The sequence below is a fragment of the Triticum aestivum genome, chromosome 2D (assembly GCF_018294505.1).
Source record: "Triticum aestivum cultivar Chinese Spring chromosome 2D, IWGSC CS RefSeq v2.1, whole genome shotgun sequence".
Classification (NCBI taxonomy): Eukaryota; Viridiplantae; Streptophyta; class Magnoliopsida; order Poales; family Poaceae; genus Triticum; species Triticum aestivum.
In genome coordinates, this window is record NC_057799.1 from 650,022,466 (window position 1) to 650,046,220 (window position 23,755).

At 43.2% G+C, this 23,755-nt stretch overlaps 1 protein-coding gene across 6 annotated transcripts; it reads right to left on the reverse strand.

Annotated features, from left to right (window-relative positions):
• Positions 1-5,509: 5,509 nt before the first annotated feature.
• Positions 5,510-12,647, reverse strand: LOC123055387 (nodulin homeobox). 6 transcript variants are annotated; one of them, XM_044479395.1, is made up of 17 exons: positions 12,162-12,645; positions 11,513-11,638; positions 11,286-11,441; positions 10,958-11,041; positions 10,733-10,858; positions 9,687-9,902; positions 9,097-9,228; positions 8,909-8,992; positions 8,639-8,800; positions 8,232-8,523; positions 8,025-8,141; positions 7,859-7,931; positions 7,642-7,702; positions 7,208-7,318; positions 6,707-7,132; positions 6,532-6,566; positions 5,510-6,363 (listed from the first exon to the last, which is right to left on the reverse strand). In XM_044479395.1, the coding sequence occupies exons 2-17, from the start codon at positions 11,636-11,638 to the stop codon at positions 5,811-5,813; spliced, it is 2,754 nt and encodes a 917-aa protein (XP_044335330.1). In that variant the 5' UTR covers positions 12,162-12,645; the 3' UTR covers positions 5,510-5,810. The 6 variants fall into 6 exon arrangements, with proteins under 6 accessions (XP_044335330.1, XP_044335329.1, XP_044335327.1 ...); XM_044479394.1 differs by having other exon boundaries at positions 6,707-7,129; positions 12,158-12,645; XM_044479392.1 differs by having other exon boundaries at positions 12,158-12,645.
• Positions 12,648-23,755: the final 11,108 nt, after the last annotated feature.

Here is a 23,755-nt window from a genome sequence, read left to right on the forward strand (position 1 = left end):
ATAATCGGTCCAAAATGATCAGTTACCATATCAATGGCTAATTCTTTCACACCTAATTCATTTGTTGTTCAATATATAGGTCGGATCATCGGCGAAGAAGACTGATGTCTACTACGCAACTTTATTCTTGTAGACACGTGTTGGGCCTCCAAGCGCAGAGTTTTGTAGGACAGTAGCAATTTTCCCTCAAGTGGATGACCTAAGGTTTATCAATCCGTGAGAGGTATAGGATGAAGATGGTCTCTCTCAAACGACCCTGCAACCAAATACAAGAAATCTTTTGTGTCTCCAACACACTCAATACAATGGCAAATTTTATAGGTGCACCAGTTCGGCGAAGAGATGGTGATAAAAGTGTAATATGGATGGTAGAAATATATTTTTATAATTTGAATAAATAAAAACAGCAAGGTAGCAAATAGTAAACAGGCACAAAAACAGTGTTGCAATGCTTAAAAACAAGGCCTTGGGTCCGTACTTTCACTAGTGCAATCTCTCAACAGTGCTAACATAGTTGGATCATATGATTATCCCTCAAAGTGCAATAAAGAATCACTCCTGAGTTCCTATTAACGGAGAAAAAAAGATAGAAATTTTTTGTAGGGTACGAAACCACCTCAAAGCTATTCTTTCCGTTCGATCTATTCAAGGGTTCGTACTAAAATAACACAAAGCTATTCTTTCCGTTCGATCTATCCTAGAGTTCGTACTAAAATAACACCAAAGAAAAATCATATTCATAATACTCAATCCAACACAAATAACTACAAGGAGACCCCAAAGTTTCTATCGGAGAAAAGATAAAAACGTACACCAACCCCTATGCATAGATTACCCCAATATCACCGCGGGAATCCGCGAGTTGAATGCCAATCAAGTGAATCAATATGATACCTCATTGTCACCTCAAGTATTCATACCGCAAGACATACATCATGTGTTCTCATATCTGAATATTCTATCCGACAAGACAAAACTTTAGAGGGTAAAGATTCAGTTCATCACAATAAGGATATAGAGGGGAGAAACATTATATGATCCGACTATATTAACAAAGCCCATGATATAGATCACGAGAGAGAGAGAGAGAGAGAGAGAGAGAGAGAGAGAGATTAAACACATAGCTACTGGTACAAACCCTCAGCCCCGAGGGTCGACTACTCCCTCCTCATCATGGTGGCCGCCGGGATGATGAAGATGGCCACCAGAGATGATTCCCCCCTCCGGCAAGGTGTTGGAACGGGTCTAGATTGGTTTTCGGTGGCTACGGAGCCCTGTGGCGGTGGAACTTCTGATCTAGGTTAACGCCGAAGGGTTTCGGAATATTTGGGAATTTATAGTGCAAGGAAGGGGCACGGGGGGCCACCGAGGTGAGCACAACCCAGGGCCTGGCGCGCCCTGGTGGGTTGTGCCCCTCGGGGTACCCCCCACCCTGAGGTGCTGCTTTGGCCCATCGGGAGTCTTCTGGTCCATAAAAAATCCACAAAAAGTTTCGCGGTGTTTGGACTCCGTTTGATATTGATTTTCTGCGATGTAAAAAACAAGCAAAAAACAGCAACTGGCACTGGGCACCGGGTCAATAGGTTAGTCCCAAAAAATGATATAAAGTTGCTATAAAATGATTGTAAAACATCCAAGAATGATAATATATCAGCATGAATACTACATAAATTATAGATACGTTGGAGATGTATCAAAGACGTGGATGACGAGAAGATCAATTTACCGTATGGGCTTTGTGTCAACAATAGACCGTGCAAAGATGGATGGGTCTACTTGTGTTGTCTCCTCAATCAAGAGTACTACCCGTCCATGGATGCGTGCAAGAAAGACTGTCTGAAACCCTCTGCTGCTGACATGGTGTCCATGACAATGACCCATTCTCCTTTACCCGCCCCCTCTCCCGTATCTTCATTAGGTTCAATTTGAATTACCTATATTTTGCCCGGGACCCAATGGATATTGTGTGAAAAAATAATTTGGAATATAAGTATCCACATTAGTTGTTGCAGTTTGATTTTACATGTTGCATTAATCTCTTTTTTGTTACCAATTATCGCTGGTAACTCAGTTTTTCAAATGTCGGTGTTTGGTAATTTTTTGTTAATTTTACACTACCAGTTTGGTGGTCATGCTCAAGATAAGCAATGTTGATTATCAGTATTGTGTTTTGGTCAATCTATCGCTCCTAAGATTTTTTTTGTGTGTGTTTAAATAGATGCCATGACATGTTTCTGGTGAATCAAGATTAGATGAGATGGGTAGCATCATCACCACCTGACATAGAAAGTCTCTGGTGAATCAAGATTATATGGTAGCATCATTAGCGTCAATATATATATCGAAGGAAAATGTCAGCAGACTTGTATGTGAACAGGCTCTAATTCAAATGGGACTGATCATCGGCGGCACATTAACATTTTTCCATCTGCAAACATTAAAAAGGGTCCCCTCAATCAACCACCACAAGCTCCCTTTTGAACTCATACATGAACAACATCTTCAGGTTTTTTGCCGGAACCGACACACCGCATTTCTTGTAATCATGTATATGAATCTTGCATGCATAACTGCACCTGCTTCCCCAACCTAAAAGTTTGAACCCAAGCGCCTGCTTGGCACTAGTGTAACCAGACACCGTGTCGTATGGTGTGGCAAAACTACTAGCAGGGTCGAATGGAAGGTTGGATGAGGACAACAATGGCTCAGCCATGGCCGGTAGTGCGCTCGGATCCGGTCCGCCCCGGCCACGACGGCGCCCCGACAGGCGAAGCACATGGACACCTCCACACCGAGTGAGGCAGTAGACCCTACCTTCTTTATGGTACACGAGGTCGACGAGGTGGTCTTCGTCCTTAAGCTGCACGGGGTTGAGGAAGGTCCACTCCCTATCCCCCACGGTGACACAGACGAGCCTATCGGCATCGCATATGGCGGGGGCAAGGAAGTCGTGCCTACCGGGGCTTGGTGAGAATACGATCTTTGAAATGCCCCTACCGTTATAGATCAATAACGATTGACGGCAAACAATCCTCTATGTCCGTGACAGCATTGAAGAGGCTGAGCATGCTGAGGCCATCATGGTGGTAACAAACGGGACGGCCAAGGGCGAGACATCCATTACTAGAGCCGATGCAACACGCGCCCAAAGGGATGGGTTCAAGGTTGAAGGAGTGACGCATGGGAAGCGAGGTTGCGGCGGGGTAGCTACCGACACCGTCAAGGACGACGACCAGCGACAGGGACAACGGCACGAGAGCACAGCTCCACATCATGCTAGTGTTACACTTGAGATCATCAAGGTTGGCGTTGATGCGGCAGAGAAGGTCCGTCGGCAGGCCAGCACAGTGCGACATGGTCTTTGGCGGATTCTGTTCAGAAATGTTGGTTTGAGCAGGAATAGAGGCGACTGGAAGGTTTGGTAATTTTTCGCTTTTGAACAATGTTGCGGGTCGAAGTGAGTGAGCACACACACTTTATAGGAAATTGCTCCAGTGTCTAGAATGGCCACTTTATCGGTTGGGCTAGGATGAGAGATCAGACAAATAGATTAGATTTTTCACCGTGGTCTGTTTATATTGCTGGGATGTGTTATTTAATGATGAAATATGTATATTGTTTGTCAGGATGTGTTTTTAAGTGTTGAAATCTATTCTTAAATGTTGATATCTATTTTAATGTTGAAATGTCTTATTAATTGCTGAAATCTTTATAAAGGATAAAATTAAGTGCTGGAATATTATTTTTATTCTTGAGATATATTATTAAGTGTTGAAAAAAAAATTTGTTGAAATGTCGTAATAAGTGTTGAAATCTTTTCTTCATTTGTTGGAAATCATTTTTTAAGTGTTGAAATATCTCTTCTTGTAGGTATGTCTTATTAAGTGTTGGAACTTTTTATTGAGATTGTCTTAATTAAGTGTTGAAATCTGTTTTAATAATGAAATCTCCTATCAAGTCTTGGAATCTTCTTTATTGCTTGAATGTCTTATAAGTGTTGGAACTTTTCATTGAGCAAACGTCTTATGAAGTGTCGAAATATGTTTTTAATAATGAAATCTCCTATCAAGTGTTGGAATCTTCTTTATTGCTCGAATGTCTTATTTAGGTATGTCTTATCAAGTGTTGGAATCTTCCTATTAGAAATAATGGTACTACCATAAGATATGTGCTTCTAGTATGAAGCTCTTAAATAAGGTACTCCTCCCAATCCATATTAATTGTCGCTCAAATGGATACATCCATTTGAGCGACAATTAATATGGATTGGAGTGAGTACTACAAATTTTAATTAGGCCAGTTAATAGGTACTATATTATTGCTTGATCTTTTCTGCACCGGATCCCCATCTCTCCATCTATACAAGCCCTGTGTTGATAGATCAATCGTGTGTGTCTTTTCCCTAGCATTTTCAAACTGCATTAGAAGAGGATGGACAGGTACACGGTTCGCATCTACGGTCTAGCCTTGCTACTGTCTCTCCATCTCCTATGCTCCGCACCTACTGCGCAATGTATGCACTTCCACAGAGAGTTATCAGTTCTTTCTCACCTTTCAGTAGTTGTTGCTTGTTTGTAATTAATCAGTCTGAAATGATCAGTTGCCATATCAACGGCTAATTGATTGTTGTACCATAGGTCGGATCATCGAAGAAGACGTGGATGACGAGAAGATCAATTTCCCGCATGGGCTTTGTGTCAATGGTAAACCGTGCAAAGATGGATGGCTTTGCTTGTGTTGCCTTGCGAATCTAGAGTGCTACCCGTCCATGGATGCGTGAAGAAAGACTGTCTGAAACCCTCTCCTGCTCAGATGGTGTCGATGACAATGACCCGTTCTCCTTTACCTGCCCCCTCTCCCGCCTCTTCATTAGGTTTAATTTGAATTACCTATATTTTGCCCGGGACCTAATGGATATTGTGTGAAAAAATAATTTGGAATAGAAGTATCTCATACATTAGTTGTTGCAGTTTGATTTGACATGTTGCATCAATCGTCTTTTTTTGTTACCAATTATTGCCGGTAACTCAGCTTTTCAACTACTAATCGCCCAGCAAGGATGCCCGGTCATTTTTTGTTAGTTTTACACTACCAGTTTGGTGGTCATGCTCAAGATAGAGTGTTGATTATCGGTATTGTGTTTTAGCCAATCTATCGCTCCAAAGATTTTCCTGTGTTTAAATTGATGCTGTGCCATGTTTCCGGTGAATCAAGATTAGATGGTAGCATCATTAGCTTCAATATATTAGCAGAAAATATCAGCACACTTGTACGTAAATGTGCTCTAATTTCAATGGGACTGAGCATCAAAAGCACAACAACAAAAAGAAACTGACAGTCCCCTTCTTGATAGATACATGAACAGCATCTTGTACATGGATTTCACCGGAACAAAGACACCGCATTTCCTGTGATCATGTATATGGGTTTTGCATGTCCAACTGCACCTGCTTCCTCAACCTAAAAGTTTGAACCCAAACGCCTCATGTGTCAAAGAACTCCCGGTGCATGTTTCTTATCAACATTCTCAGTTATCAGAAAATTAAGATAAATTTGTTTGTACGTCACATGGCAACATACCAGCGTTGCGACGGATATATCAGAATTAGTAAACCCTAAGAAGAGGATGCAACATAAGGATACAGAGTCTTTGACAGATGACTTCACCAAACACTAGTTACAATAAGAGCCACCCTCCAAGATTCATTCCTGGCTTCAGATCCTAGATTGACAGGAAGCTTCTCTCTCTACTTGCTGTTTGTACCTTCTCGATGCTACATTCCCGACACCACAAAAGGGAACCAACCACCCTACGTCGCCACCGGAGCGAGCCTGACAACATCCCAGGCAACCCTCATCACGCCGCCATGCCTCGACTCCGCCTCCTGGAATGTTCTTCCCGACGCCTCGGAAGGGTGGGGGAGTTCCCTCCATTTCTCAACCTTGAGCTCGGTGACGTCGATGATGCAGGTGTGGCTCTCCGCCAGGCTCTTCCCTTGGGCCCTGCCATCAACCTGGAAGATCTCGCCCCTGCCGATTTCATTCCCTTCGTTGTCAATCAGCAGAACGGGGCGGCCAGGCTCGAATGACAATGATCTTGTGAACGGCCGGCTCGTCATCATGTCTTGTGTACTTGGCTCGCTGGAGTCTGGGGTAACCAGCCTGCTGCTGCCCTTGGAGTTGGATAAGCCTAGAGCATTCAGCACCCTTGAAGGCGGCAGATAGCTCTCCTCGCCGGCACTCTCTGAGGAGTCACCCAACTGAGAATTAGCTGGTGTAGATGACTTGTCAGCACCCTCGCCCTCGTATGGCACTCCTCTTTCTTTCGCGATACGAGCGAGCTTAGCTTTTCTGTTGTTCAGCCTAGATAGAATTTAAAAAGAAAAGAAGCTATTATTACAAACAGATACAGAATGCAGGCACAAAAGAAAATCTGTATGATACAGGAATAACTAAATTTGAAGGACTAAGAATTGGTTATATTATGGAGCAGTACATTCCTAGGAAAGAAGACGGATAATTTCACCTTACCAATTCTTTAGTTGCGATGATGTGATCTCTGCACCCTGAAAAGTAAGGACGCATTTCCATTAATCAGACAAAGCCGAAACTAGTTAGTCGGACCTAATGAAACATTTACCCAACTGAAAAGGCATATATATCATTCGCGGCAAGAAAAAAAGAAAAGGCATATAATATATATTACCTGCCCACTCAGCTTCTCTGCCCATGTCTGAAGGGAAGCGGCATTCTTATGCATCTCGGGCTCATCAACCAGAGCATTCTCAATTTCATTTACCTGCCCGTCGTTCATGATAGTTCGCTTCTTTCCTCTCCTACTAGGCTGCCTCTCATCCTCGTCCCGGAGACTACTTTCCTTGGTAGGTTCTGGTGTTTTGAAATGGTCTACACTTCTGCAGCGTGGGACCTCCATGCTGGTAGCAGTACTGGGACCCGGATAGCCCGCGCTAGTCGTTCTCGCAACGCCAAGATGGATTAGGTTCTGACCGACTGAATTTTGCAGGACCCCACCATTTGTAGTGGCACGGTTTCTTGGAGTCTCATCCCTAGCATTTCCATCTTGTCTCATGGGGGGCGTCGCCATAGACTCTTCAATGTTTTGCACATCCTGCTAGTATCAGTTTTGGATTGGGATCAAATACATTACCAAGTCAATGGCTAATATTAATGTAATCGATAATGTTACCTTAGGAGGGCCATCCATATTGGGATCTGGAACACTAGCCCTTGCTGGCTGGGGCTGCTGCACCGGTTGCAAGTCTACCTTCATTTCTGATGTGACATCACTTTTTGCCACCTAAAACATCACATCATGAAATCATCTTACATAAGAAAATGAGGTACTGGCAAAAACTTTTGAGTAGACTGCTAAGATGTATGAAGCTGCCACCCAATGCATGGTTCCAGGCTATTTTCTAGTTTACACATTGAGCACACCCGTCACACCAACCATACAAAAGAAACAATGAATTTGCCTGAGGACATTATGCACTTTAAAACTATACTTGTAGAAATGTAATTCACTAATTTTACAGATTATCCCTTGAGAACCAGAAAACAGAGACCCTAAACATAATGCTTTGGTATGATGTTTGAGATCAATGAGTAAAGCAAAAAAACCTGCGATATTCTCTGTCCAACTTGCGATTTACACCAACGTTGCAACTTATAAGAAAAATCACTGCAGAGAGGAAAGGTAAAGTTTAGAGAAGTGTCAACAAAGAAGTTGTCAGCTGAGGGCAACAAATTCAAACCAATCAGGCATATGGCAAGAAAGGTATAAAGAATATTGTTTCTATGTGGCACACCAAGGACCAGTCAAAATGACATTACCCACCTTAATAGTTGCACATCTTCCTCATTTAACAAGTTACCAGGGATTAATGATTTAGCATAATGGGACAAAGATCCTGCAAACCGAGCAAAAGAAGACATAAGATATGCAATGCGATGAATTAACATAATCACAACAAATTGCAAAACAGAAAGACAAGCAACTGTACCCAAGTTTGTACAAACTATGGTGATCTCATCAGCTGCTGGATGGTCCAATGATGGCTTGGGACTCTCTGATAATAAGTATTTCTGAAATTTCTGAAGAAAGAGGTCTCTTTCTTGCTCTGTTAACATACATGACAATGGAACTTGCGTTTAACAAGGTTACACAAAAAATCGTACAGCGTCTCATAGCCACTGAGAGAAGATCTGACCTTCGCATATGTTTGGAACAAAGACGTGCAAATTTGCTATTATTTTCACCACACAGGATGTTCTTGTCTGTGCATATTGTATTGAAGGCATGCTGATAGAGCGAAAATTGCATGAATAGTTAACTTTCGCTTCAGTCAGCATATTTGAAGCAGCTAACAGTGCCAGGTCAGCTGCACCAACCGGATCATAATCCAGATTAGCATCATCTTCCATCACTGGCAGATCGACAGAGCACCAACTTGAGACAAACTCATCATGAGGAGTCGCCAAAATTTGCGTCAGAAAGGGAATCTGCAGAGAAGATGAACGAAATTGAATTAGCTAAAATAAGAGCTTTGCGGTTGCAAAAAGACTATATATAACCCTATCAAGGTACGTATTAAAAGCAGTCGGTTTCAAAGCTTACAGTATTAGTTATGAAGGAAGATCTAAAGTTTGAATCATCAGAAAAGACGTCAACGAGACGCAATGCACTGATAAGCACAGAACCCACGGGGTAACTCTTATCATGGGAACCGGCAGCAGGTTTTTGTTTACTTCCAAATGCGATCTTCAGCAAATCAAGAACCTGCAGTAATCATTGTGATAAATTTGATAGGAACCAAATGATATTTTCAAATGCTGCAGAAAAGGAGTAATTTCAACCCCAGCTGTGGTCAGACCTAGGAGAACTAACCTCCAGCCCTAGTTGCATGCTCTTTGGCAAAGTGGCGACTTCATCGAGGTAAGAAATACTTTCAGATTCACACAGTTGTAACAACTACAGAGTATTTAACCAGGCATCAGTTATAAAGGCAACACTGGCAGTATACAGTGGTAGTACTTGAATTAAACAAAGTAATTCAAGACTCATGACAAACTTACGATAGAAAGGATTTTAGCCTTCTGTCTGGAAATGGAAGAAGCAATATCAGTTGATCCTTTCAGCCATTCTGGAACACCTAACTTCAATATCGTGAATGAGAGTGACAGTATACCTCCATTTCTACAGAGCTCCTGCATTTAGTAACTTCTTGAGTCAATATCCTCCGAGGGCATACACGATGTAATGATATAACAGAAACAGTAACATATTTGAGTACATACTCACTTCTTTTAGTAGAAAACACAGGAAGATGGATGTGTCACTAAATTAAAGTATTATTCCGCACACTAGATTAGTCTAGGTTAATCAGTTAATCTGTTTTCTGGAAATCTTATGCAAGGGGGTAACAAGATGGAATTGAACTAAAACTGGAGAACAAGTAATGAGTTTTTTTTGGGAGAGAGTTAGTGTGATATACTTCTGTTTGCATCACTGATCAGTATGCCGAAACAAGTATATCTTGATAAATCATAAAGAAGAAAAGGAGCTCACATTCAGCAGTTTTTCCCTTAACAGTGGAACTAAAAATACAAGGAAATGCATTTCAAAAAAAAATCAAGGAAATGAGACGCATAGGGATATACGGGACCTTGTTTTTTAAAATACGATCTCGGAATAACTTCTGCTGGCACAATGACAAAAGAAATTGCAATGATGCTTCGCACTGTTGGCATATGAAGTAAGTGAGTTGTGAGTCAAAAGGGCCAACAGGAAAGGCTTTGGTGCCCAATGTTGATAGCCTGACACTCAATAACCTCATATCTTCGTGCAGACTATCAAAGGCTGCATCCATAAAGATATCAACCTGACCACAAAACAGCAAATATTAACAGAGATGAACAGATTGAATACAAAGTACCTAACAGGCAGATCTATGTCTTGCTGGTATAACATTCATATCAAAGGATGCCATAGTGATCCAGGGAGTACACAAAGAAAGAACTATGCGAACGTCAGGTGTTTGCTTTTTTTCTACCGAAATATCTTTCTACTGAGATGTATAAACGAAACAGGAATCAATAACTAAACAGTAGTCAGCAAAAACTTATAAGCAACGAAGGTTCAGATAACCCAGTAGAATAGCTAAAGGAAGTTAAATACTAACATAATCTCTTAGTATTATATAATAAAATGATGCCTGCGGATAACAGCCTGTAATAATATAGCGCAGAAGTTGACACATTTTAAGAATACTACTAATTTTAGCTCAGATTGGCCTGGGAGCTACACTAGTTACTAATCTGGTTGAACCACAAAACACCACAAGTATAAATGAATTTGATTGGAATCTCTAAGAAAAGAGTTGACACTCCGCAATATGTTACAAATTCGATTCAGGATGAGGACAAAACCAGCAATAAACATGTCATTATCATTTATGAAATCAACTTGCAGCGCAACAAGATTATTACAGAAAAGTTGGCTGTGATGATGAAAAACAACAAAATCTGGGAGTTCAGAAATCAAAAGCAATGCAAAATAGGGGCGAGGTTAAAAAATACTCCGTCCACCCCATAACATAATATCTTTTTTGACACTGTCATACTATATGCTTTTATATTTCACAGTTTCTTCAGAATCAAGCCATGGAACGAAATACTCACTAAATTACCATATGGGTTACCTACTACTTACCTTTGGATGTGCAAGAAGAATATGAACAAGCTCATGCCACTGAGATGAGAAGTAACTTGTCATCAGATGAAGACTTCCTGCTACAAGTGATGAATGTATGAAGGGAGAAGCGCCGAGATGATCTTCCTAATTTAGAACAATAGCTGTTACCAGAAATTAGTATGAAATGATAACAATTAAGTATAAGCATGCCGCCCTCAATAAATAATTTGGTGGTTGTCGAACCTTCTTCCAGTGGGACAGAACGGATAGCAGAAAGAATATCAGGTCCATAACTTGTTCAGATAACTTCACATCATCCAGAAGAAGCTGCACGAAGATAAACAAGGATTGTGACTCAATGCTCATCTTTTACTCATTCAGCATCTAACCATACAGTAAAAGCAAAATTATTTAACGAATTAAAGCTTTATCGGAGAAAGACACAAAGACCATATGATGTGATTCATGAGTCAACTATGACATAGAGAAAGAGAGAAGTCGCAGAATATCAAGATTCAAATGAACAGGGTAAGAAAGCCGTATGCCTGCGTGAAATAACGAGAGAAGTCACCTGCTCGAGCTTGGTGTGGCGAGTTGCTAGCTCAGACAAACAATGCAAAAAGCGCACGCCACGGAGCACATATGTCAAATCTGAAACTCTTCCGATATCCAAACTTACAGCAAGAAGATGGAGAGGAAGCGATGACACAAGCTTCTCCATGTCCACCTGCAGAGAAGACGTGTCAGCGAAAGGGTGGCTGAAATAGGTGTGAAGATTGTAGTATAGCTAATAAGCACCTGCTCTGGACCTCCGGCTTGCGCCTTGGACTGCAAGACGAAGCTGTCGGACTCCTTGAGCATCTCACTAAGTTCCCTAGCGGTCAGCCCACTAAGCTCTTGGACAGCAGAAATCATGTCTATCATCTGCACCCAACAATCGAAATATAAGTATTCTGGTTTGGCGTTCTTGTACATGAAACGGAGAACGAAGATGAGAGCTTACATTCATTATGCGGTCAAGTAAGTGTCTTGAAAGTAAAGATTATGCTAACCAAGATGCTTTCACAAAAATGCCCCCGTTGGCAACCTGGGCTGAATTTGCCCAGGAAATCTGGGATATTAAGTAGCACTTGCGTGGTGAATTTTGTGGAGCACACACATAGTAATCTGTAGTGCTCTCTGCATCTACCAAGAGGAAATCGGCAAGAAGAGGCAAAAGTATGTGCTTGTGCAGCAGATTCGATCGAACCTAACAATTTTTTTTTTGTAAGCAGTCGGTACAACCGTAAGAAAGCATCGCAAAATTTCTAGAGGATAATCCCACATGACTTGTTTACGCTTAATCTCACTATACTAATTCATATACGCACCCATTGATGATTCAACAAGCGACGGGAAACAAAGATGAGGCATATGTAAAGATTACAGGAAATCTGCACATACATACATCTGACAATAAACTTCAGCTAGAAATCCCCATCCAACCGGGGATCAGAAGCGGTGGATCATGGCACCAGTTGATGGCCTAGAGCAGCACGCGGGGACGAACTCTGACCACAGAGTGAAGAGGCGCTGCCACCCCGCTTCCCGCAAGCACACGAAGAAGAGCCGCCGGCAGGAGATCACGCGCCGCTTGACGGAACAGGAGCATGGGTACACGGGTCGGAGATGTGGTGGGGCAGGGAAGGCCCGCGTCCAGGCGCGGCGGCTCGAGTCATGGAGGCGATGCAATTTGGGCGCGGCCAAAAAGATGGCCTCTATTGGCCAAAAAGATGCAATTTGGGCGCGGCAAAAAGGTGGGGGTGGGGGGTTCACCGGCCGGAGGGGTCGCTGGGCAAACGACGGCGAGGAGCGGTGCGGGTGTGTGTGTGTGGCGGCGCTGAGGGGATCGGATCCAGAGGATGGATGGGGATCGATTGGGAAGAGGACCTCCCGATCTATCTCGCTAGGGTTAACAAGAGGTTTGGCTGGGCCTTGGGCCGGATTTTGGGGGAAGTAAGTTAGGCTAGCTTCTTCGGGTCCACACTTCATGCTCCGAACAACAATAAGAGTGTAACCTTATTACCGATGTTTATCATAACCGGCTATAAGAAATGGCACAGGATGGACACGAAGCAGGCTTTGCATTTATTTTGCCTGTTGCAACGCACGGGCATTTGTATTAGTAATAATAATAATGATAATACTCGTTAACCAGAGGGGGAACAAAGAATCGTCGGCCGACCAGGAAAGAAATACCCGAGATCCAATCCAATCCAATCGCTGGCAGTTTCAAGAAAACAATTATATCCTGGGTTAGTTTGACACACGTACCGTAATATCTATCTAGTTATAATCACGTGGATACAGTTTCTTCTCAGTTGGTAGTCTCCGTTCCAGGTTTATTTTTCGTCCCACCATTTTTGTTCGGTTTTTTTGTTGGTTTTTTTCGTCGGTTTTCTCATCCCTTCCCCGCACATAGCAAAAAAACAGCCAGCAGATCCTCATCCCCCTCGGCCCCCGCGTCGCCTACCCCAGGCGACACGGGCGGCGGCCCCCAACCGCACCGCCGCCGGCTCCCCTCCTCCAGCTACCCCCCTCGCCGCCGCCGGAGGCCACCACCGGGCGAAGCCCGCGCCGTGGCGGCGGCGGCGGGGTCTCCCTCCGTGGCGTTGATCCCCTCGCGCGGGGCCCCGCGGCTGGCGGCCGCCTCCTGATGGTTCGTCGGCGCCCCTCCCGGGGGCCTGGCGGTCGGCGGCGCTTCTCCTGGTAGCGGATCCGGTGGCTCCCCCCCCCCCCCCCCGCGCACCCCATGGTGGCCGTCCCGGCGGCGTCCGTCCGGCGTCAGATCTGGCGCCGCCTCCGCAGTCCCTCCCCGCCGTCGTCACCGGTGCTGCCCTGGCGCGGCGCGTCCCCCTCCCTCTCCCCCGCCCTCCCCTGGGCTCCATCTCGCCTGGCTACCCCCTGCCCCTGGCTGGCCGGCGTCCTCCCGGCTGCAGGGCCTTGTCCCGGCCGTGCCTCCTCTCTGGTTGGCCGTGGTGGGGCTCTCCAAGGGAATGCAATGGCGCCTGCATGAGGCGTAGCAGATGTACGTGGATGCGTGGAAAGCCAACATCCCAGAATTCAAGAATCCCTTTGCTCCATCGAGGACACCATCACAGGTACGTCAATCTCTGTCCTCTCCTGCGTTGTCATTGTATTATACCCGTGTGTGTAGTGCATATGACTCTGACGTTATAGAATTTTTGGTAGATTGTGCGCCTCTTCTTTTCTTGACAAATTCTTTGCCCTGGTGATCACGTCTAGATTTATTCAGCTCATGTATCTATACCATGTACTATTTGCTACTATAATATATATGGTATTGATTGTAAAAAAAGGTGCATATTGCAATTTTAATGAAGAATGAATGATTGTTTAAATCAAGTGGAGAATAAATGTTCATTAGCATATTGTTATCTGACACAAATATATGCGGTGGGTTTGATGGCAGGTTGATTAAAACCATGGTAAACAATCGACATTGAGAATCCCCGGATCGATGTATTTTCGTGTGTGAATTGGAAAAAAATCCTTATTATAGTCATAACAGTGATAAGGACTGTTAGACAATTAATGCTCTTTATTTATTTGTTTATTTTAGTTTCCACACAGGATGTTCTAAAACATGTTCGTCTTACCTGAAAGAGCACTGCTATGCACACGAGTATCGACGCACGATCCACAGATGACAAGTCAGGTAGATCATAGGATTAACTGGGTTTTTTTTAAATCTGTGTGGCTCCTAGTCCCGTCGAGCGAAATCATCCTGGAGCCAATCGTGTGCAGAGCGCTTTCGTACCTGAAATGCCTACTTGTTATGAAGAGATCTAACATGTATCATGTACTCCCTCTGTTTTAAATTACTCGTCATAGTTTTAATTCAAATTTGAACTAAAACCACGACGAGTAATTTGGAACGGAGGGAGTATGAAGTAATAGGTGGATCATGTGTCCCTCTTACATAAGGGTCATGTTAAATTGTCAAACACTCAGATGATCTTTGATCGAGATATATAAACCACTGGCATATGTATATTTCTGAAACCAGTATTTCAGCTGTCACGTGTCTTTGGCCGACGGCAAATTGCAAACACAGCAAAGCTGGCTTCCCTTGAATGAGATCAAACTTGGGTAGCAGCATAGCTCGAATAAGTGTATTGACTGATTGACTAGCAACACATGCGCACACAGAAGATAGTTGATTGGATAGCCACTAGCATGTAAACATGCATGTTGTTTATATTTCTTCAACACACTGTGATTGTGAAGCTATCTCTATATTTCTACAATTCGCTGTTGATCTTTTATAGATGTTCATCTCCCGACCTTATCTATATTAACTACTGGTCAATTTTATGAATTACTTGTTGGTGAGAATTCTTCTGCATCTGTTGTTGTCTTCTTGGCATCATCATTCAATCATATTTTCTAGACTATTGAGTTCAGGAATATTTGTTATTGCCTCAATATGTTGTAGATTATCTTATTTTATAGTTTCTTTTGTTGAGTGAATATCTCCAAAGTATCGAACTTACACTGTCTGCTCACAGAGAGGAAAAGAGGGGCTGACTGTAGGATTCTAAAATCTTTCTTTGCTGCCAAACTTTAGTGATTGCCCTGCTGGAGATTGTCATTTTAATATACGTGCTGGCCCGGCTAATTAGTGCTACGCTGTATAAGTTCACAGTGGACTTGCAATTGCTTAGTAACTGTTGTAGATGGAAATGTACCAACATGTCGTAGTTATGTTGTTAACTTGCTATATTGCTCCTTTCCTTTTGTAAGGTATCTCAGACTGTGGGATTTTTTGTTCAACATTAGACGAAATATTCTGCTCAATTTTTATATTCTACCATTTGTTTCCCACACTTGTCTTTTGAATTGTCCATTTGTCATTTGGATTTTTTTAGATTTAACTGTGTATCCGACACACGTACAATAATAATTTTGTTTAGATATGAAAAATATAATATCATTGTCAGGAACTTCTACACCCGATTATTTCTCATATATTTGGGGTCTGATGCAGCAAAGGTAATATCTGCTTTGTGTTTTTAGATTGATAACAATGAATTATTCCAGATGTAAAAGGAATTGCTAAGATCAACTAGAACTGATGCTACATAAGTTTTTGCTTTTCATAATTAAATTATTTCCCTCTTGATAAAAAAAACCATACTATTCTAGAGAACTTAGTTCACAAGACAGAAAAGAAGCAAAGGTGTATTATGCAACTTTCAATAAGGTGGAAATAAACAAGACTAGAGGTGGGTGGAGAGAGAGATAGAGATGTTACACATGATTCATTCCTGAACCACTAGAACTTGTTGTTTTTTCTCTCATCCGTTGGCCATGCCCATCCTTAGATTGGGCTTGATTTGTATTTATGCGTAACTGTGCACATTTTGGTCAGCTATGTGTCATGTTTAGGCTTTTCTGCGCTGTCTCGGCTGAAAGCCATTTTTATCGGAATGTTGGTTGGTGCATATAGTTTTACTGCCATGTAGAAGAATGAAGTACTTAAGTGCTACTCCCTCCGTTCCTAAATACTTGTCTTTCTAGGCATTTCAACAAGTGACTACATACGGAGTAAAATGAGTGAATCTACACTCTAAAATATGTCTACATACATCCGTATGTGATAGTCATTTGAAATGCCTAAAAAGACAAGTATTTAGGAACGGAGGGAGTATTTGTTTCTCTGCGAACGAAACTAGGTGTCTTTGTTACAAGTAAATCAGGATAAGAATGGAAATGACCCTGTTAGATCCCCATAAGTGGTACCGCAGTAGCCAGGAACAGATTGACGTAATCAACGGATGAATTGGTGTGTGTTAACCATTTAATTTGAACATGGTATGGCAATTGTTGCACTCTGTTTTAGTTAGTTGAAACTGATAGCTAGGAACGCATCTTTGTAGTACTTTTCTGTTAAATTTGTAAATATACATTTTGCTTCAAGCAATTTGCTAGCTATTCAAGTTGGCAACTAGCTGGCATCATGTGATATTTCTTTGAATTTCATAGAAATTTATTATGAATTTAGGTTGAATTTTCTCTATAGGCGCATCTATGTTCATTTTTTATAGTAAATAAAAATAAATAAACCTTAATAAAATAAAATAAAACAAACTATAGTAACTAAAATAAATAAACCTTAATAAATTAAATAAAAATAGCAGCAGTAAAATAAATAAAAATAGCAGCGGTAAAATAAATATAAATAAAATAATTAAAGTAAAATACATAAGTAATTAGAAATAAAATAAATAAGTTTTTTGTTGTAAGTAGAAACAAAACAAAACAAATAAAGCAAAAGAGAAAACAAAAAACAGAGAAAAAAATTATGCCACCTACTGGGCCACCACGGCCTGAATACGACTTGAAACCCATCCGTGGGCCAGGATTCAGGCCCGCAGAAGGCCCAGTAGGCCCCACAGGCATAGAGAACGGTTAGGCCCGAAAGCCTGCAGTTGAGAGGAGTTTGAGAGGGTGGGCGCAGCAGCGCTTATAAACCACTCTCGAGCCCTCTCAACTAGCGAGGTGGGACTAAACTTTTGACGCGGGGCAGCACAAGGCCTTTGGTCCCGGTTGGTGCCACCAACCGGGACTAAAGGGGGTCATTGGTCCCGGTTCGTGGCACCAACCGGGACCAAAGGCCTTTAGTCCCGGTTGGTGCGACGAACCGGGACCAATGAGTTCCCTATATATACCCCATCGCCACAGCAGAGCACTCCACAGTGCTCTGTTTTTTCTGGCTGGCGAGGGGAGGGCATTTGGGTGCTCTAGCTCACCTCCTATGCACATGAGGTGTTCGATGAAATGTCTGAGCCACACTAGTTAATCTTTCTCCTCTCGAAACTCGACCTCCGAGCTCCATTTTCCCCGAGATTTGTCTAGGTTTAGCGGTCCGTCACGTCCCGTCCCCATCTTCACCGCCGTCGATCGCCCGCGCCGATCTCGTCGCCAGCACCACCGTGGTGAGCCTCTTGTTCTTATCTTCTTTCTGAAAGGAAAAAATTCTTACTTTAGATAGATACTTGTCTAATTTTGTTACTTTTATTATTCCTTCTTATTACATAGTGCGATGGTTTTGGTATCCGCCCCCGTCGGCCCTCGTCCTGTCTATGATTCGGATGTGGTATATATTATCTTTTTATAACTATTTGGTTCATTTATTTTTTATGACAAATATACCGACCAACGTGACATAGATTTTATTTATCTAGGAGGTGGTTGAACCGGAAATTCTAACCGACCCTATTGTCGAGAGGTTAAATTTAGTTGAAGAAGAAAACAATTACTTGAAGGAAAAAATAAAAAAAATTGAGGAGGAGAAGATGATATTGGAGTTGCATGTTGCGGATGTCGTCGATGATCACAAGATCAAGATGGATGCAATGCGCTTGAAGATTAGAAAGATTAGAAAATATGTCATTCATACCGAGGCTTGGTATCATTATGCCGTTGGATCAATTGTTACCTTGGTTGCGATTATGATCGCATTTGTTTTCGCATTGAAATGTTTTACATAGTTTCAATGTATGGTTTAATTAATTAGATGCTCTGGAGAGCTATATATATGTTGTTAGATGAGAACTATGCATGTACTTTGGTTTTAATGTGATGATGAACTTCTATTAATTTGGTCACTTAATTATCTATTCATGATGTTCTGTAATGGTTTTTGACACACTTAATTATATATAATGCACGCAGATGAACCGGCAATGGATGTACGGTGATAGACACACCTCCGAGTACATTAAGGGCGTGCATGATTTTCTCGAAGTGGCTGAGGCAAACAAGCAGAATGGTTTTATGTGTTGTCCATGCCCTATATGTGGGAATACGAAGTCTTACTCTGACCAGAAAATCCTTCACACCCACCTGCTTTACAAGGGTTTCATGCCACACTATAATGTTTGGACAAGGCACGGAGAAATAGGGGTTATGATGGAAGACGGCGAAGAAGAAGAGGACGATGACAACTATGTGCCCCCTGAATACAGTGATGCTGCAACGGGGGAAGCTGTTGAAGATCAAGAGGAACCAGACGATGTGCCCAATGATGCTGCAAGGGGGGAAGCTGCTGAAGATCAAGAGGAACCAGTGCCCGATGATGATGATCTCCGTCGGGTCATTGTCGATGCAAGGACGCAATGCGAAAGTCAAAAGGAGAACCTAAAGTTCGATCGCATGTTAGAGGATCACAAAAAAGGGTTGTACCCTAATTGCGAAGATGGCAACACAAAGCTCGGTACCGTATTGGAATTGCTGCAGTGGAAGGCAGAGAATGCTGTGCCTGACAAAGGATTTGAGAAGCTATTGAAAATATTGAAGAAGAAGCTTCCAAAGGATAACGAATTGCCCGACAGTACATACGTAGCAAAGAAGGTCGTATGCCCTCTAGGATTGGAGGTGCAGAAGATACATGCATGCCCTAATGACTGCATCCTCAACCGCGGTGCGTACAAGGATCTGAACGCATGCCCGGTATGCGGTGCATTGCGATATAAGATCAGACGAGATGACCCTGGTGATGTTGACGGCCAGCCCCCAGGAAGAGGGTTCCTGCGAAGGTGATGTGGTATGCTCCTATAATACCACGGTTGAAACGTCTGTTCAGAAACGAAGAGCATGCCAAGTTGATGCGATGGCACAGTGAGGACCGTAAGAAAGACGGGAAGTTGAGAGCACCCGCTGACGGGTCGCAGTGGAGAAAAATCGAGAGAAAGTACTGGGCTGAGTTTGCAGCTGACCCAAGGAACGTATGGTTTGGTTTAAGCGCGGATGGCATTAATCCTTTCGGGGAGCAGAGCAGCAATCACAGCACCTGGCCCGTGACTCTATGTATGTATAACCTTCCTCCTTGGATGTGCATGAAGCGGAAGTTCATTATGATGCCAGTTCTCATCCAAGGCCCTAAGCAACCCGGCAACGACATTGATGTGTACCTAAGGCCATTAGTTGAAGAACTTTTACAGCTGTGGAATGGAAACGGTGTACGTACGTGGGATGAGCACAAACAGGAGGAATTTAACCTGCACGCGTTGCTGTTTGTAACCATCAACGATTGGCCCGCTCTCAGTAACCTTTCAGGACAGACAAACAAGGGATACCACGCATGCACGCACTGTTTAGATGACACTGAAAGTATATACCTGGACAAATGCAGGAAGAATGTGTACCTGGGCCATCGTCGATTTCTTCCGACCAACCATCAATGTCGAAAGAAAGGCAAGCATTTCAAAGGCGAGGTAGATCACCGGAAGAAGCCCGCCATGCGTACCGGTGATCACGTACTTGCTATGGTCAATGATTTACTCATAATCTTTGGAAAGGGTCCCGGCGGACTAGCTGTTCCAAATGACGCTGAGGGACGCGCACCCATGTGGAAGAAGAAATCTATATTTTGGGACCTGCCCTACTGGAAAGAGCTAGAGGTCCGCTCTTCAATCGACGTGATGCACGTGACGAAGAACCTTTGCGTGAACCTGCTAGGCTTCTTGGGCGTGTATGGGAAGACAAAAGATACACCTGAGGCACGGGAGGACCTGCAACGTTTGCACGAAAAAGACGGCATGCCTCCGAAGCAGTATGAAGGTCCTGCCAGCTACGCTCTTACGAAAGAAGAGAAAGAAATCTTCTTTGAATGCCTGCTCAGTATGAAGGTCCCGACTGGCTTCTCGTCGAATATAAAGGGAATAATACATATGCCAGAGAAAAAGTTCCAGAACCTAAAGTCTCATGACTGCCACGTGATTATGACGCAACTGCTTCCGGTTGCATTGAGGGGGCTTCTACCGAAAAACGTCCGATTAGCCATTGTGAAGCTATGTGCATTCCTCAATGCAATCTCTCAGAAGGTGATCGATCCAGAAATCATACCAAAGCTAAGGAGTGATGTGGCGCAATGTCTTGTCAGTTTCGAGCTGGTGTTCCCACCATCCTTCTTCAATATCATGACGCACGTCCTAGTTCATCTAGTCGACGAGATTGTCATTCTGGGGCCCGTATTTCTACACAATATGTTCCCCTTTGAGAGGTTCATGGGAGTCCTAAAGAAATATGTCCGTAACCGCGCTAGGCCAGAAGGAAGCATCTCCATGGGCCATCAAACAGAGGATGTCATTGGGTTTTGTGTTGACTTCATTCCTGGCCTTAAGAAGATAGGTCTCCCTAAATCGCGGTATGAGGGGAGACTGACTGGAAAAGGCACGCTTGGAGGGGGGGACTCAATAATATGCAAGGACGGATATTCTTGGTCTCAAGCACACTACACAGTTCTACAGAACTCTACCTTGGTGACCCCATATGTCGATGAACACAAGAACAGTCTGCGCTCCAAACACCCGGAGCAGTGTGACGACTGGATTACATGTGAACACATCAGGACTTTCAGCAGTTGGTTGGAAACACGTCTCAGAGGTGACACCACTGTTTGTGATGAGTTGTACTCGTTGTCCAGGGGACCATCTTCGACTGTATTGACTTACAAAGGATACGAGATAAATGGGAATACATTTTACACGATCGCCCAAGATCAAAAGAGCACCAACCAAAACAGCGGTGTCCGCTTTGATGCAGCAACCGAGAGGGGAAAGGACACATATTATGGTTACATAATGGACATATGGGAACTTGACTACGGACATGATTTTAAGGTCCCTTTGTTTAAGTGCAAATGGGTCAATCTGTCAGGAGGCGGGGTACAGGTAGACCCACAGTACGGAATGACAACAGTGGATCTGAACAATCTTGGGTACACTGACGAACCGTTCGTCCTAGCCAATGATGTGGCACAGGTTATCTATGTGAAGGACATGTCTACCAGACCGAGGAAAAGAAAAGATAAGGAAGCGAATACATCATACGATGAGCCAAAGCACCACATAGTTCTTTCAGGAAAAAGGGACATTGTGGGAGTGGAGGGCAAGACTGACATGTCTGAAGATTATGAAAAGTTTCATGAAATTCCTCCCTTCAAAGTCAAGGCTGACCCAAGCATCCTGATAAACGATGAAGATTATCCATGGTTACGGCGCAATAAGCAAATGACACAAGCGAAGAAAAAGTGAAGACTTTCTCCCGCAACTATTATGATGATACCATGCCAACTTTGTAACAGACGAGTATGATACCATTGTCCGTTTTGTACAAGAAGTGCATCTAGTTTTTGCCGTAACCCTCTCAACTTTCTTGCACATGCTATGTGGATGAAATGATGATACCATGCCAACTTTCAACCTTTTCAGAGTTCATTTGAAATGCTTTTCAATTTTAGGGTCTTATAGCTCAAAATAATTAGTAAATGCATGAAAAATAACAGGCCAAAAATAAAAAATTATGCCACCTACTGGGCCACCACGGCCTGAATACGATTAGAAACCCATCCATGGGCCAGGATTCAGGCCCGCAGAAGGCCCAGTAGGCCCACAAGCATGTACAGAGGGGTTAGGCCCGTAAGGGTGGAATTGGTCCCGGTTCGTGCCACGAACCGGTACTAATGAGGCTGTGGCCCCATGAGCACCTTTAGTACCGGTTCGTGGCACGAACCGGTACTAGAGTTTCTTACTAAGCAGTTTTTTAGTCCCACCTCGCTAGCTGAGAGGCACTAGGAGCGGTTTATAAGCCCTGAGTGTAGAGACGATGAAGAAGAGGCGCAATGCTCACGTTGCTTAGCTTCAAGCCTTGAGGAATAAGGTAGACTGCATGGAGCTATGTGCAGTGCAGTCTACACTATTCCGAAAGGCTTGAAGCAAATCAACGAGCATTGCGCCTCTTTTTTATTTTTAATAACTTATTACAACTCCGGACTTCTTGTGTTCCGACAAAATAAAATAAACTTTAATAAAATTTATGAAACTAAAATTAACAAAGTATTTTTTGTTCAAAACATTATAAGAAATCTCTAGTATTATTGAAACTAAAATCATATAAAATTGATGCAACTAAAATTATCGAAGTATTTTCTGTTCAAAATCATTAAAAGCAAAAAGAATTTTCATAAAGAACTTTTTTTGATAGAAACTTTAATAGCAAAAAGAATTATCATAAAGTAAAATAAATAACTAATTAGAAACAAAATAAAATAAAATAAATAAGTTTTTTGTTGTAAGTAGAAACAAAACAAAATAAATAAAGCAAAAAAGAAAACAAAAAAACTAAATACAGCAAAAAGAATTTTCATAAAGAACTTTTTTTGATAGAAACTTTAATAGCAAAAAGAATTATCATAAAGTAAAATAAATAAGTAATTAGAAACAAAACAAAATAAAATAAATAAGTTTTTTGTTGTAAGTAGAAACAAAACAAAATAAATAAAATAAAAAAGAAAACAAAAAAACTAAATACAGCAAAAAAAATTGTTGGGGCGCTGCTCGTTGGGCCTTCCAACCCTCGGGTTTGCAAATACAGGCCCAGAAAGGCTAGAGGGCTCAACGGGCAGCACGACAAAGTTAGGCCCAGAAGCCTGCTATACAGAGGAGTTCGAGACAACAGCCGCAGCGGGGCTTATAAACCACTCCGAGCCCCTCTCACCTAGCGAGGTGGGACTAAACTTTTGGCCGCGACGCGGGCAGCAAGAGGCCTTTGGTCCCGGTTGGTGACTAAAGGGGTGCATTGGTACTGGTTCGTGGCACCAACCGGGACCAATGCCCCCCCTTTAGTCCCGGTTGGTGCCACCAACCGGGACCAAAGGCCGCCGCTTCCCGCCCTTTGCGCTGCTGAAAAGAGGGCTTTGGTCCCGGTTGGTGCCACGAATCGGGACTAAAGGCTTTGCTATATAAGCAAATACTTAAGAAATTTTTCAGAGTTCATCTGCAGTTTGCCCCGACGACGCCGACGCCGCCAGGCTGCCCCGACGCCGCCCGCCGCCCCCGCCGTCGTCGTCGCCGTCGCCCGTGCTCGTGCCCGTCGTCGCCGTTGCCCGCGCCCTCGCCGTCAGCCGCGCCCCTGCCCCGACGCGCGCCGCCCTGGCCCGTCCCCGTCGCCCTGCCCCGCCCTTCGCCGCCGACG